The 14374-nt window shown below is 35.4% G+C and overlaps 3 protein-coding genes, 2 non-coding genes and 1 pseudogene across 6 annotated transcripts; 3 read left to right on the top strand and 3 right to left on the bottom strand.

Annotated features, from left to right (window-relative positions):
• Positions 1-105: 105 nt before the first annotated feature.
• On the bottom strand, positions 106-666 carry LOC135663376 (acetyl-coenzyme A carboxylase carboxyl transferase subunit beta, chloroplastic-like; the record flags this gene model as incomplete). Its single annotated transcript, XM_065176820.1, has 1 exon — positions 106-666. A coding segment is annotated over exon 1 (561 nt), but the record flags the coding sequence as incomplete, so codon positions are not given.
• LOC135663373 (ribulose bisphosphate carboxylase large chain) lies at positions 288-4186 on the bottom strand. Its single transcript, XM_065176816.1, has one exon. It carries the CDS (start codon positions 3982-3984, stop codon positions 2521-2523), a length of 1464 nt encoding a protein of 487 aa, XP_065032888.1. The 5' UTR covers positions 3985-4186; the 3' UTR covers positions 288-2520.
• A 148-nt stretch (positions 4187-4334) lies between these two features.
• Positions 4335-7839, top strand: LOC135663372 (ATP synthase subunit beta, chloroplastic-like; annotated as a pseudogene). Its single transcript, XR_010508283.1, has one exon. The product of XR_010508283.1 is annotated as an ATP synthase subunit beta, chloroplastic-like (transcript).
• A 1008-nt stretch (positions 7840-8847) lies between these two features.
• Positions 8848-12396, top strand: LOC135663374 (NAD(P)H-quinone oxidoreductase subunit K, chloroplastic-like). Its single transcript, XM_065176818.1, has one exon. The coding sequence runs from the start codon at positions 9517-9519 to the stop codon at positions 10378-10380; it is 864 nt and encodes a 287-aa protein (XP_065032890.1). The 5' UTR covers positions 8848-9516; the 3' UTR covers positions 10381-12396.
• TRNAF-GAA (transfer RNA phenylalanine (anticodon GAA)) lies at positions 11799-11871 on the bottom strand. Its single transcript has one exon. It is a non-coding gene; the product is annotated as a tRNA-Phe (tRNA).
• Positions 12397-13531: 1135 nt separating the features above from the next.
• On the top strand, positions 13532-13604 carry TRNAT-UGU (transfer RNA threonine (anticodon UGU)). The gene has a single exon. It is a non-coding gene; the product is annotated as a tRNA-Thr (tRNA).
• The last annotated feature ends 770 nt before the right edge of the window (positions 13605-14374 follow it).

Genomic DNA, 14374 nt, shown 5'->3' with positions numbered 1-14374 from the left:
AAATAACTCACCCAGAACACCTTTTAAAAGATTACGTGGTACTATTGGGTCGAATAAACCTTTATGGAATAAATACTCAGACACTTGTGAACCTTCAGGTATTACCTTTTTTAATGTTTGTTCAATTACTCTTTTACCCGCAAATGCAATGTAGGCGTTAGGTTCAGCAATAATGATATCCCCCAACATACCAAAACTGGCTGTTACTCCACCAGTTGTAGGAGATGTAAGAATTGATACATAGAATAACTTTTTATCTGATTGATAATTAGATGAAGCAGAAGATATTTTAGCCATTTGCATCAAGCTCAAACTTCCTTCTTGCATGCGTGCTCCTCCAGAAGCACACACAATAATGACAGGTAGAGATCGATTAGTAGCATACTCGATCAAACGAGTAATTTTCTCGCCTACTACGGATCCCATACTACCTCCCATAAACTGAAAATCCATAACGCCAATTGCTACGGGAATACCATTTATTTGACCTATGCCTGTTTGAATAGCATCAGCTAAACCTGTCCTTCTTTGATAAGAATCGATACGATCTCCATAAGGTTCCTCTTTTGAACGAAAATCAATGGGGTCTATAGATATCATATCTTTATCCAGAGGATCCCAAGTTCCGGGATCAATCGAAAGTTCAATTCTATCTGAACTACTCATTTTCAAATGATATCCACACTGTTCACAAATATTCATTTTTGACTTAAAAAATTTTTTATAATTTAATCCATAACAATTTTCGCATTGAACCCATAAATGTTTGTATTTTTGATTTATATTGAAATCATTGGATTCTACTTCTTCATGGAAGTCGGATTCTACTTCTTCATGGAATTCTACTTCTTCATGGAATTCTACTTCTTCATTGAAATCGGATTCCACTTCTTCATTGAAATCGGATTCCACTTCTTCATTGAAATCGGATTCCACTTCTTCATTGAAATCGGATTCCACTTCTTCATTGAAATCAGATTCTACTTCTTCATTGAAATCATTGGATTCTACTTCTTCGTGGAATTCTACTTCTTCATGGAAATCGGATTCTACTTCTTCATGGAAGTCGGATTCTACTTCTTCGTGGAATTCTACTTCTTCATGGAAATCGGATTCCACCTCTTCATGGAAATCATTGAAATTTTTTCTAGTTCTTTTACTAGACCTACCGCTCTCACTACTATTTCTATTTTCAGTACAAATGAAGTTATAAAAGTAACTGTCACTGTAATTGTTGGTACTACCCGAAATAGAACTATTAATACTGACTTCAAAACGAAGATAACTATCAATGCAACTATTAATGTGATTATTCCAACCAGATTGAGTATCATACATGTAATGATAATAGTAGTGATTCTTTTTCTTAGACCCCCTACTCAAATAACTAGAAAGTTTTTTTTCTAGTTCACTCAGAAAAGAACTATCATTGTCAACCTCAAAAATCTGATTTTCAATATCAAAATATACAGAGTAACTGTCACCATTACTATCCCTAACTAAAAAAGTGTCATCAGAGATCAAACTCCAAATATCCTTGATTTCAAATAAAGAATCAACATTAGTGAAACTATAATTACCACTATGATTCCAACTAGGAATCTTTTTCTTCGTATCGTTCTTCGTATCGTTTAGAATAGGTTGTTCACTTCTACTGGTATGTCCAATACCATCAAGACTATCCATTGATTTACTTAGCCCACACCTAGATTTACTTAGCCCACACCTATGTTCTAACTTCTCGTTAGACAACATCGAACGGAACCACCATTTTCCCATAGAGTCTTTCTACCCCCTATTTGATGAAATACAATACATTCGATGGATAATCATTTTACTTTCACTATTTGATTTCTTATCAGAATTAAGCATACGAATCTAATCCTAATCATTAGGATTGTTAATTAATAACGAGTAAGTATTGAAAGAACGAGTAAGTATTGAAAGAAATGATTCTCCTTTGTGGGAAGCCGAGGTATCACTTCAATATATATTGATAGAATCTTTTTATAAATTTTAAAATAGAAAGACACAGCTTTCTTCCATGTGATGTACAAATTCTCATCGAAAATAGAGATAGTTGTTTATTTCTATAAATAAAGAATAAAGAATTTGTTCTCGTATAATCAAATAATTAAGTTTCTATTTTAACATGGAACGAAAAAGACAATATATAGGATGGGTAAAGGAGCCTTTCCCTTGGCTTGATCTATGGCCTGAAACTAGGAGATATAAAAAAGTCCACCAATCCCAAGGATCCATAATTAATCCAATCCTATGGATCCAACAACAAACAATAGAAGTATTGAGTTGTTTAGTCTTCGATCTTATCTTGTATATATATAGGTAAGATCTGTACATCTGTACATATAAAAGATATATGCAAATACATAGTATAGAATGCTCATTCTTTTTTTTTTTATTCGGCAATCGGCCCAATCTTTTTTTTAGGAAAAGATTGGGCCGACTTTAATTGCAATCAATTAGGAGAACAAACAGGAATTACTGAATTATGCACACTTACTTTTTCTCTTTATCTAGCTTATCTACTGGTTCGAATTCGAATTTGATCTCTTTCCATACTTCACAAGCAGCGGCTAGTTCAGGGCTCCATTTGCTAGCTTCACGGATAATTTCATTACCTTCACGAGCAAGATCACGTCCCTCATTACGAGCTTGTACACACGCCTCTAAAGCCACCCTATTAGCTACTGCACCAGGTGCATTTCCCCAAGGGTGTCCTAAAGTTCCTCCGCCAAACTGTAGTACGGAATCATCCCCAAAGATTTCGGTCAGAGCAGGCATATGCCAAACATGAATACCCCCTGAAGCCACGGGCAGAACACCTGGCATAGAGACCCAATCTTGAGTGAAGAAAATACCGCGACTTCGGTCTTTTTCGATATAATCATCACGTAATAAATCAACGAAACCTAAAGTCATCTCACGTTCCCCTTCCAGTTTACCTACTACTGTACCGGCGTGAATATGATCTCCACCAGACATACGTAATGCTTTAGCTAGTACACGGAAATGCATACCATGATTTTTCTGTCTATCAATAACTGCATGCATTGCGCGATGGATGTGAAGAAGTAGGCCGTTGTCACGGCAATAATGAGCCAAGCTAGTATTTGCAGTGAATCCACCAGTTAAGTAGTCATGCATTACGATAGGAACTCCTAATTCTCTGGCACATATGGCCCTTTTCATCATTTCTTCACATGTACCCGCAGTAGCATTCAAGTAATGTCCTTTGATTTCACCTGTTTCGGCCTGCGCTTTAAAAAGTGCTTCGGTGCAAAATAAGAAACGATCTCTCCAACGCATAAATGGTTGTGAGTTTACGTTTTCATCATCTTTGGTAAAATCAAGTCCACCACGTAGACATTCATAAACCGCTCTACCGTAGTTTTTTGCAGATAATCCCAATTTTGGTTTAATAGTGCATCCCAATAGGGGACGACCATACTTGTTCAACTTATCTCTTTCAACCTGAATGCCGTGAGGCGGGCCTTGGAAAGTTTTGGAATAAGAAGTGGGAATTCGCAGATCCTCCAGACGTAGAGCTCGTAAGGCTTTGAAACCAAATACATTACCCACAATGGAAGTAAACATGTTAGTAACAGAACCTTCTTCAAAAAGGTCTAAAGGATAAGCTACATAAGCAATATATTGATTTTCCTCCCCAACAACGGCCTCGATGTGGTAGCATCGCCCTTTGTAACGATCAAGACTGGTAAGTCCATCAGTCCACACAGTTGTCCATGTACCAGTAGAAGATTCGGCAGCTACCGCAGCCCCTGCTTCTTCGGGCGGAACTCCAGGTTGAGGAGTTACTCGGAATGCTGCCAAGATATCAGTATCTTTGACTTCGTAGTCAGGAGTATAATAATTCAATTTGTAATCTTTAACACCAGCTTTAAATCCAACACTTGCTTTAGTCTCTGTTTGTGGTGACATAAGTCCCTCCCTACAACTCATGAATTAAGAATTCTCACAACGACAAGGTCTACTCGATATAGATTATGCATGAATGAAACCTTTGACAAAAATAAAAATAAAAAAAAAGAAAAAAAATATTCAACTAATATTATCAACTAATTTCAATGTTATGTTAAAATGAAATGGTTCATTATTAGACCATGTATTTGATTCATCAAATACATCATTATTGTATACTCCAAATACATCATTATTGTATACTCTTTGATATATATGGCGCAACCCAAACCCAATGTTTGTTTTGCAAGTTTACAATAAAATCAAATGGATCTCCTTCTTATTTTGAATCCAAATACTAAGAAAAATTCACTCTTGACAGTGATATATGTTGTATATGTAAATCCTAGATGTGAAAATAGGCATAATTCATCCTAAAAGGGTATAAAGAATAGATAGGCGGAAATCCAATATCTATTCAAAAAAAAAAAGAACAATGGCCAATTAGATCGAAATAATGAATCATAAATGGAGTTCGGGTTCGAATTCTATAGATAATAGAATCTAATACGGATGGTTTTTCTATAATGATAGAGAAATGAAAGAGACTTACTCGTGATTTCATGTACTTAATATTTCTTTTGAAAAAAAGAAGGATTGGCTGAACTTGAAAATTGACTCATTGAATGAGTAATTGAATGAGTAAACGATTGAATCGTATTCGGTTGGGTGGTACCAACTAAATCAAGTGCTAACTCCCATTTATTTCTTATTGAATTAACCGATCAACTTGCTATCGGACATTTATTTTCGACTTGGCATGGCACTATTCAAAAAAACTTTCGACATACTTTACTTTAATTATAATTATGAGAATCAATCCTACCCCTTCTAGTCCTGCGGTTTCCACACTTGAAGAACAAAACCTAGGGCGTATCGCTCAAATTATTGGCCCAGTACTGGATGTTGTTTTTCCTCCGGGCAAGATGCCTAATATTTATAACGCTTTGGTAGTTTAAGGAAGGTCGTTTCGAAGAGATACTATTGGTCAGCAAATTAATGTGACTTGTGAGGTACAACAATTATTAGGAAATAATCGAGTTAGAGCTGTAGCTATGAGTGCTACAGATGGACTGATGAGAGGAATGGAAGTGATTGACACGGGAGCTCCTCTAAGCGTTCCAGTCGGTGGAGCTACCCTCGGACGAATTTTCAACGTTCTTGGGGAGCCTGTTGATAATTTAGGTCCTGTAGATACTAGCACAACATCTCCTATTCATAGACCTGCACCTGCCTTTATACAGTTAGAGACGAAATTATCAATCTTTGAAACAGGAATTAAAGTAGTGGATCTTTTAGCTCCTTATCGCCGTGGAGGAAAAATCGGACTATTTGGAGGAGCTGGAGTAGGTAAAACAGTACTCATCATGGAATTGATCAACAACATTGCCAAAGCTCATGGAGGCGTATCTGTATTTGGCGGAGTAGGCGAACGTACTCGTGAAGGAAATGATCTTTACATGGAAATGAAAGAATCCGGAGTAATTAATGAAAAAAATATTGCAGAATCAAAAGTAGCTCTAGTCTACGGTCAAATGAATGAACGCCGGGAGCTCGTATGAGAGTTGGTTTGACTGCCCTAACTATGGCGGAATATTTCCGGGATGTTAATGAACAAGACGTACTTCTATTCATCGACAATATCTTTCGTTTCGTCCAAGCAGGATCAGAAGTATCCGCCTTATTGGGGAGAATGCCTTCTGCAGTGGGTTATCAACCTACCCTTAGTACAGAAATGGGTTCTTTGCAAGAAAGAATTACTTCTACCAAAGAGGGATCTATAACTTCGATCCAAGCCGTTTATGTACCTGCGGACGATTTGACCGACCCTGCTCCTGCCACGACATTTGCACATTTAGATGCTACTACCGTATTATCGAGAGGATTAGCTGCCAAAGGTATTTATCCAGCAGTGGATCCTTTAGATTCAACGTCAACTATGTTACAACCTCGGATCGTTGGCGAGGAACATTATGAAACTGCGCAAAGAGTTAAGCAAACTTCACAACGTTACAAAGAACTTCAGGACATTATAGCTATTCTTGGGTTGGACGAATTATCCGAAGAAGATCGTTTAACTGTAGCAAGAGCACGAAAAATCGAGCGTTTCTTATCACAACCCTTCTTCGTGGCAGAAGTATTTACTGGTTCTCCAGGAAAATATGTTGGTCTTGCAGAAACAATTAGGGGGTTTCAACTGATCCTTTCCGGAGAATTAGACAGTCTTCCCGAGCAGGCCTTTTATTTAGTAGGTAACATCGATGAAGCTACCGCGAAAGCTATGAACTTAGAAGAGGAGAGCAAATTGAAGAAATGACCTTAAATCTTTGTGTACTGACTCCTAATCGAATTATTTGGGACTCAGAAGTGAAAGAAATAATTTTATCTACTAATAGTGGCCAAATTGGCGTATTACCAAACCACGCCCCTATTGCCACGGCTGTAGATATAGGTCTTTTGAGAATACGCCTCAACAACGACCAATGGGTTAACGGTGGCTCTGATGGGTGGTTTCGCTAGAATAGGTAATAATGAAATCACCATTTTAGGAAATGATGCGGAAATAAGTACTGACATTGATCCGCAAGAAGCTCAACAAGCTCTTGAAATAGCTGAAGCTAACTTGAGTAGAGCTGAGGGTAAGAGACAAGCAATTGAAGCGAATCTAGCTCTCAGACGAGCTAGGACACGAGTAGAGGCTGTCAATGTTATTTCCTACTAGTCAAGTCAATACATCAAAATAATAAAGAGAAGTTTTTAAAAAGTTCTTTATTATACACCACATGTTGATTCTGCCAATTGAACACAATCAAGTCTAATCTGATAAAACAAAAAAAGAAGATGGGGTAGAAAAACTTATTAGATATCATTTCATCGACTCCGGTATCTAATAAGTTCTACCTACTATTGGATTTGAACCAATGACTCCCGCCGTATGAAAGCAATACTCTAACCACTGAGTTAAGTAGGTCATTTATCACCACAAAAAGAACCCATCACTTCGGGGATTATAGGTGGAATATTATTTCTAAGCAATACTAATCTGTTCTGTTAAGCGTAAATAAATCTGTTCTGTTAAGCGTAAATAAAATAAATAGATCAGAGAGCTATGATGTGGATTATGGAATATCCATCTTGACAAGAAATTATCTATATGTTAAGATGTCTATGACAAGGGCTATAGCTCAGTTGGTAGAGCACCTCGTTTACACGCGCGCCAATGCTTTTCAAAGGAGCCTATTATGCAATGAACATAATTGATCGTATTGAGAAATCGATGTCTTACTCCATAGGTTCGAGGGAACAAGAGAACAATAGCCTGACAAATATTTGGTTCGGTCCGATTCAGGCGCGAATTCAGTTGCCAAATCAAATAGAACCCGCCATTGATTTGATAGTTGATAAGGTAAATACCCAGCCCATTCAATGCTAGGCATAATGAGTATAAGGGCCTCAAAATAACCTCTTTTCGTCCTATGAACTTTAAGGTGTATGAAGTCTCATATTCGACTGTTGCAGCGGAGCGATAGAGATTCCATTTAACTTAGGTTGATCTAGGCCGAAGGCAGACCTAAGTCAAGATAACCCTTCTTTGAAACACTTTGGTATTGCTCCTAGATCAGAATACAAATAATAAATCAGAGCACATGGAACCATCTCATTATCTTCCTCTAAAGAAAAAATATGGTGGACTAACTGATCTTTACATCAGTTGATGAAAGAGCCCAATGCAACAAAATGCATGTTGGGTCTTTGAAACAGTTCGAATCATTTCGATAATAATCAGTTTGATCTGTTTTACCGAGAAGGTCTACGGTTCGAGTCCGTATAGCCCTAATCCTAATATATTATATTTTTGTTTAGTATATAGTTTAGTGTTTAGTATATAGTTTAGTATGGTTTTCATTTCTATGGGACCAACCAAGTCTAATCCTAAGTCACATGGGTCTAGGACCTATTCTTTTCTTGGTCTTGGGTCTTGTCTTGTATTTGGAGAATCCCCCTAACTAATCACTAATCGTTTTTTGGCAGAACAAGAGCAACCTTATTGATTGATTCAGAGATAATGGAGAGATAACGAATTGGGCCTAAATATATTAACGTTTCTTCTTCTATATTCTATGAGTTGAGTGGGTTTGTGGATTTGATTTGGTCCGTCGAATCATTCGATAATGTGTGATTCTTTCTATTTGAAAATGTTATGTAAATCATTTATGATTCCGTCGATTATACTACTCCACTCTTTGCTATGTTTCATTGTCTAGTATAGGTTTGCTGTAAAACCTTTTTCTTGTAGCGAAATCTAACCCATTGCTTGGTCTTACCATTATATTATTAAGCGTTATTGCCGTAACAAAACAAACAAGTATTTTGGTTCATTCCAAATCGTAATCTTTGTTTAGTATTAGAGATTGGTCCGAAATAGAATGAATCTTTCATTCTAACTCTAATGAAATAACTCGATTCTTCTTATTTATTTCTGAGGAGGTGGGATAGTACAGGTTCCAAGTTTCCAATTTTTTGTATAGAAAGATATAAGTTGTTATATGTCACCTCTCAATTCAACGGATTGAATCAATTAAGAAAAATAGAAATGAAATCTAGGACAAGAAAAAGATAAAAAATCATTCGATGCATTAGATTATGTATTCATATTCGTATCAAATCAATAGAAGCAATGATCCTATACCCAGATTTTAATGAAAAAGGAATACTTCGAATAATATAGAATATGCTAGAAATCCCTAGACATTTTACCCCATATGACTATTGAAAAATTTAAGTTTTAAAAAAAGGAAATGAAATTATTATTATTTCATTATGTTGATTATATATAATCAACATAGTATTCTAATGAATATAGTATTCATAGTATTTAATTATAGGATATTTACTTTACTATATTATAGGGTATTGATATTTATTATAGTTATAGGCATAGGAATAGTTATAGGCATAGGATATTTTAGTATTTTATTACCTTTTTCTAGAGGATAGAGAACCCAAGACAAAGTGAGAGAGTTTTGTTTGTGTAAGAGCATCCTATGTCTACACCATATCTAAATAGAATCGAAATCCAAAATGTAAGTGGGATTCCATTAGATGAATCTTTAAACAAAACATGCCCCACAGCAAACAAACTCTAAACTATGCAGTTTGATTTGATCAAAATCAATTCTTGTTTCGCCTAAGATAAGAAGTTATGGATGAATTGACAATTCCGATTCGAATCGAATAATTCAGCATATTCCACATTAATAGGAGTACATTTATGTTTCTGCTTCACGAATATGATATTTTCTGGGCATTTCTAATAATATCAAGCGTTATTCCTATCTTGGCATTTGTAATTTCCGGAGTTTTAGCCCCGGTTAGTGAAGGACCAGAGAAGCTCTCTAGTTATGAATCGGGTATAGAACCCATTGGGGATGCTTGGTTACAATTTCGAATCCGCTATTACATGTTTGCTCTAGTTTTTGTTGTTTTTGATGTTGAAACGGTCTTTCTTTATCCATGGGCAATGAGTTTCGATGTATTGGGTGTATCTGTATTTATCGAAGCTTTAATTTTTGTGCTTATCCCAATTGTTGGTTCAGTTTATGCATGGCGAAAAGGAGCATTGGAATGGTCTTAACTGAATATTCAGACAATCAAAATAAAAATGAAGGAAAAGATTACATTGAGACAGTTATGAATTTGATTGAGTTTCCCTTAGTTGACAAAACAATTACCAATTCAGTTATTTCAACTACATTGAATGATCTTTCGAATTGGTCAAGACTTTCCAGTTTATGGCCGCTTCTATACGGTACCAGTTGTTGTTTCATTGAATTTGCTTCATTAATAGGCTCGCGATTCGACTTTGATCGTTATGGATTGGTACCAAGATCGAGTCCTAGACAAGCAGACCTAATTTTAACAGCCGGCACAGTAACAATGAAAATGGCTCCTTCTTTAGTAAGATTATATGAGCAAATGCCTGAACCAAAATATGTCATTGCTATGGGAGCTTGTACTATTACAGGAGGGATGTTCAGTACTGATTCTTATAGTACTGTTCGTGGAGTCGATAAGCTAATTCCTGTCGATGTCTATTTGCCGGGCTGCCCACCTAAACCAGAGGCGGTTATAGATGCTATAACGAAACTTCGTAAGAAAATATCTCGAGAAATCTTTGAAGATAGAACTGTGTCTCAACAGGAAAATCGATGTTTTACTACCAATCACAAGTTTTGTGTTAGACGCAGTACTCATACTGGAAATTATGATCAAGAATTGCTCTATCAATCACCATCTACTTCAGAGATACCTTCTGAAACATTTTTCAAATCCAAAAGTTCAGTATCTCCCCATGAATTAGTGAATCAGACAAGGTAAGGTTCTTTTGTGCAGAATAAGAAAGAAAGGGTCAATCTTTAAAAATTTCATTGTAAATTGAAATACTCATACAAATACAAATGTGGGAGAGATCAAGAAGATGCAGCAGGATCGTTTATCTGATTGGTTAGTCAACCATGATTTAGTTCATAGATCTTTGGGCTTTGATTGCCGAGGAATAGAAACTTTACAAATAAAAACCGAGGATTGGGATTCCATTGCTGTCATTTCATATGTATATGGTTACAATTATTTACGCTCCCAGTGTGCCTATGATGTAGCACCAGGCGGATTTTTAGCCAGTGTGTATCATCTTACGAGAATACAGTATGGTATAGCTAAACCAGAAGAGGTATGCATAAAAGTATTTGCCCCAAGGAATAATCCTAGAATCCCGTCTGTTTTCTGGATTTGGAGAAGTGCTGATTTTCAAGAACGCGAATCTTATGATATGTTGGGAATCTCTTATGATAATCATCCACGCCTTAAACGTATTTTGATGCCGGAAAGTTGGATAGGTTGGCCCCTACGTAAGGACTATATTACCCCCAATTTCTATGAAATACAAGATGCTCATTAAATGATAAGAAATTAATGTTTACTTAATACGACTATGACACGATTCCAGATTTCTTTCAAGTGAAGGAATATTTTTACGTTCCGTTCTAGATGAAAGAAAGTAACCGGACTTTAATTCGTATTATGGATAACCTAAAAAAAACTTCATTTATATTCCAAAATTTGGAATAGATCATATCCATTTCGTATGAGCAGAAACAATGGGATGAATCAAAAGAGTTCTGCACTATGAACTTTGTACCGCGCACATAACTTACTTAGATGTAGATGGACCTCGGAAAGTAACGTAAGCAAGAGTGAAGAAATGGAATAAATGTCAAAAATATGAAATGAAGAAATGAAAAGGGATTGGATTTTATTTGTACTGTGTCTGAAGTGCATTCTGTCTATTGCTATCTTTTAACTCCTCTCGACTTTTAAGTTTTTTTTTACTTTTACTTATTTATTTTTATTTTGAATATAGATGAAGACTTAATATTCTTTTTGAATGAGAGAAAGCACAGTATGAAGAAACAAGAAAGAAAAAAGAGACGGGAGCATAATCTCACTTTGTTCTTTACCATAACCATCCATACATATATTTTTTACCAATCCCCCCAAGGGGAGGTATATATATATATACATCTAGATGAGTAAATATGTAACCAATCCCCCCAAGGGGAGGTATATATATATATATATATCTAGATGAGTAAATATGTAATAGATGAGTAAATATATGTAATAGATGAGTAAATATGTAACATCTAGATGAGTAAATACGTATCATGCTCTAGACTATTAACGCCCGATCTATCTCGATTAATTTGTATGAATATCTATCCGATACATTATTTACGTGTCAGGAACCAGATTTGAACTGGTGACACGAGGATTTTCAGTCCTCTGCTCTACCAACTGAGCTATCCCGACCATTTCCCGTGCATCATCCTAGTAGAGTACTTGTGTCTATGTTAATTAAAGGGACTAAAAAGTAGTAAAAAATTTGACAAGTAAGTGTAAGGATAATGATATGGACTGTGAATGATTCAATAATAGAGATTCTTTGCCCATATATGTTCATTTGTACAGGTTCTATCCAAATTGGGATAAGATCCAAGGATTTTAGTTCGGATCCGTTTGTGAAAGAGTAGAGTGAATGAGAAAGATAGTGAATTTTGTTTGAACTGAACCACTGATGAAAAAAAAGAAGAGGATAAATACTTAGGAAGTAAAATAGGCTTTTTATTGGGGATAGAGGGACTTGAACCCTCACGATTTAAAAAGTCGACGGATTTTCCTCTTACTATAAATTTCATTGTTGTCGGTATTGACATGTAGAATGGGACTCTCTCTTTATTCTCGTCCGATTAATCAGTTTTTCAAAAGATCTATCAAACTCTGGAATGAATGATTTCATAATTGAATATTCGATTCTTCCTTCAACTTCCATTGAAATGGATTCATAATAACTCTGAATTTTTCATATTATAATTATATATAATTATAATATAATAGATTGGTCATGATTAATCGTTTGATATGGCAGTATGTATACATACGTATTAGGTATATAGGACCATCTTTTCTGTAATTTTTATAGACGGATTCCTGCTACCAACAAAACGTAGTCAACTCCATTCGTTAGAACAGCTTCCATTGAGTCTCTGCACCTATCCTTTTAAATTCTAGTTTTATAAACCTTTGTTTTCTCAAAATAAGGATTTGGCTCAGGATTGCCCATTTTTAATTCCAGGGTTTCTCTGAATTTGGAAGTTACCACTTAGCAGGTTTCCATACTAAGGCTCAATCCAATCAAGTCCGTAGCGTCTACCGATTTCGCCATATCCCCTTTGATACCAAGACCTAGTTGGAATTCCAACTATCCTTTTCATTTATTTTGTTTGTTTGGACCCGTTGAATTCGTTAGATAATGATTTCTATATTGAAAAAGTGTATGCTGCTGTTTGATTTTTTTGGCTATCCCCCATCAGTTCATTTATATTGAATGAACCTTGTTTCAATCAGAAATGATTCTATCATTGATGTATCCGCAATTCAATATGGATAGATATATCCAACATATATATGTTTCTCCCTCCCTTTCATTTTTACAGTGCGATTTGGAATAGTGGAACGGTCGATATTCATTCTTCTTTTTTTTTGTCCTATCTCCTCCTTTTCCGAATCAAACCAGAGGAATGTCTCATTTTCATTTAGATTGTATCTTTATCCTTATCTTTTTTTTTATCTTAGGACCGATTCGCTATAGCTATAATTAACATAATATAAATATATAAAATATAAATATATAAATAAATACATTATGTTGTATATTATAGTTAGATATAGTTAGAATAGTCAGAAGAATAGTCAGAATTATTATTATAGTTAGTTATAGTATATAGTTTAGAAGTATACTATATAACTATATAGAACTATACTATACTATATAGTTATATAGTTATAGTATAGTTATATAGTTATAGTTCATAGTTAATATTAAACGAATAGCTAATAGATAAGATCAGCTAATAGCTAAAATCCGGTAGTTTCCTCAATTTCTATATACTATTTCTGTTATGTTATGTGAGCCCGCTTAGCTCAGAGGTTAGAGCATCGCATTTGTAATGCGATGGTCATCGGTTCGACTCCGATAGCCGGCTTTTTCTCTATCGATTTTTCCGTGATTGATAATCTCTCTCCTCCTTTTCCCATATGTTATGTCGTGGTAACTTGCAACCATGACCAAAAAATGTATTGGAACAATTAGATCTCTCTCTACCGAACAAATCATAAAACGGAGCTGCAACTTCCTATATATACAAAAAATCCGGATATTGATACAATTTATTTTATTCTACTTTGTAGTATTTCGGTAAATTTAGCTTTGCTTTGTTTATCCCTTAGTTCAGTCTTAATTTATAGTTCAGTTTTCATTTTTTTATTCTGAAAAAATGAAATTTCAATAAAATCCATAAAATTAAAAAGGAGTCTTTATGTCTCGTTACCGAGGACCTCGTTTCAAAAAAATACGCCGTCTGGGGGCTTTACCAGGACTAACTAGTAAAAGACCTAGATCCGGAAGTGATCTTAAAAACCAATTGCGTTCTGGGAAAAGATCGCAGTATCGTATTCGTCTAGAAGAAAAACAGAAATTGCGTTTTCATTATGGTCTGACAGAGCGACAATTACTTAGATATGTGCATATCGCTGGAAAAGCTAAAGGGTCAACAGGTCAGGTTTTACTACAATTACTTGAGATGCGTTTGGATAACATCCTTTTCCGATTGGGTATGGCTTCGACCATTCCTGGAGCCAGGCAATTAGTTAACCATAGACATATTTTAGTTAATGGTCGTATAGTGGATATACCAAGTTATCGTTGTAAACCCAGAGATATTATTACTACGAAGGATAAACAAAGATCGAAAGC

Source organism: Musa acuminata, unplaced genomic scaffold (genome assembly GCF_036884655.1).
Source record: "Musa acuminata AAA Group cultivar baxijiao unplaced genomic scaffold, Cavendish_Baxijiao_AAA HiC_scaffold_708, whole genome shotgun sequence".
Lineage (NCBI taxonomy): Eukaryota > Viridiplantae > Streptophyta > Magnoliopsida > Zingiberales > Musaceae > Musa > Musa acuminata.
Note: the sequence above shows the minus strand (reverse complement) of the source record. Positions and strands in the feature narration are given on the sequence as shown.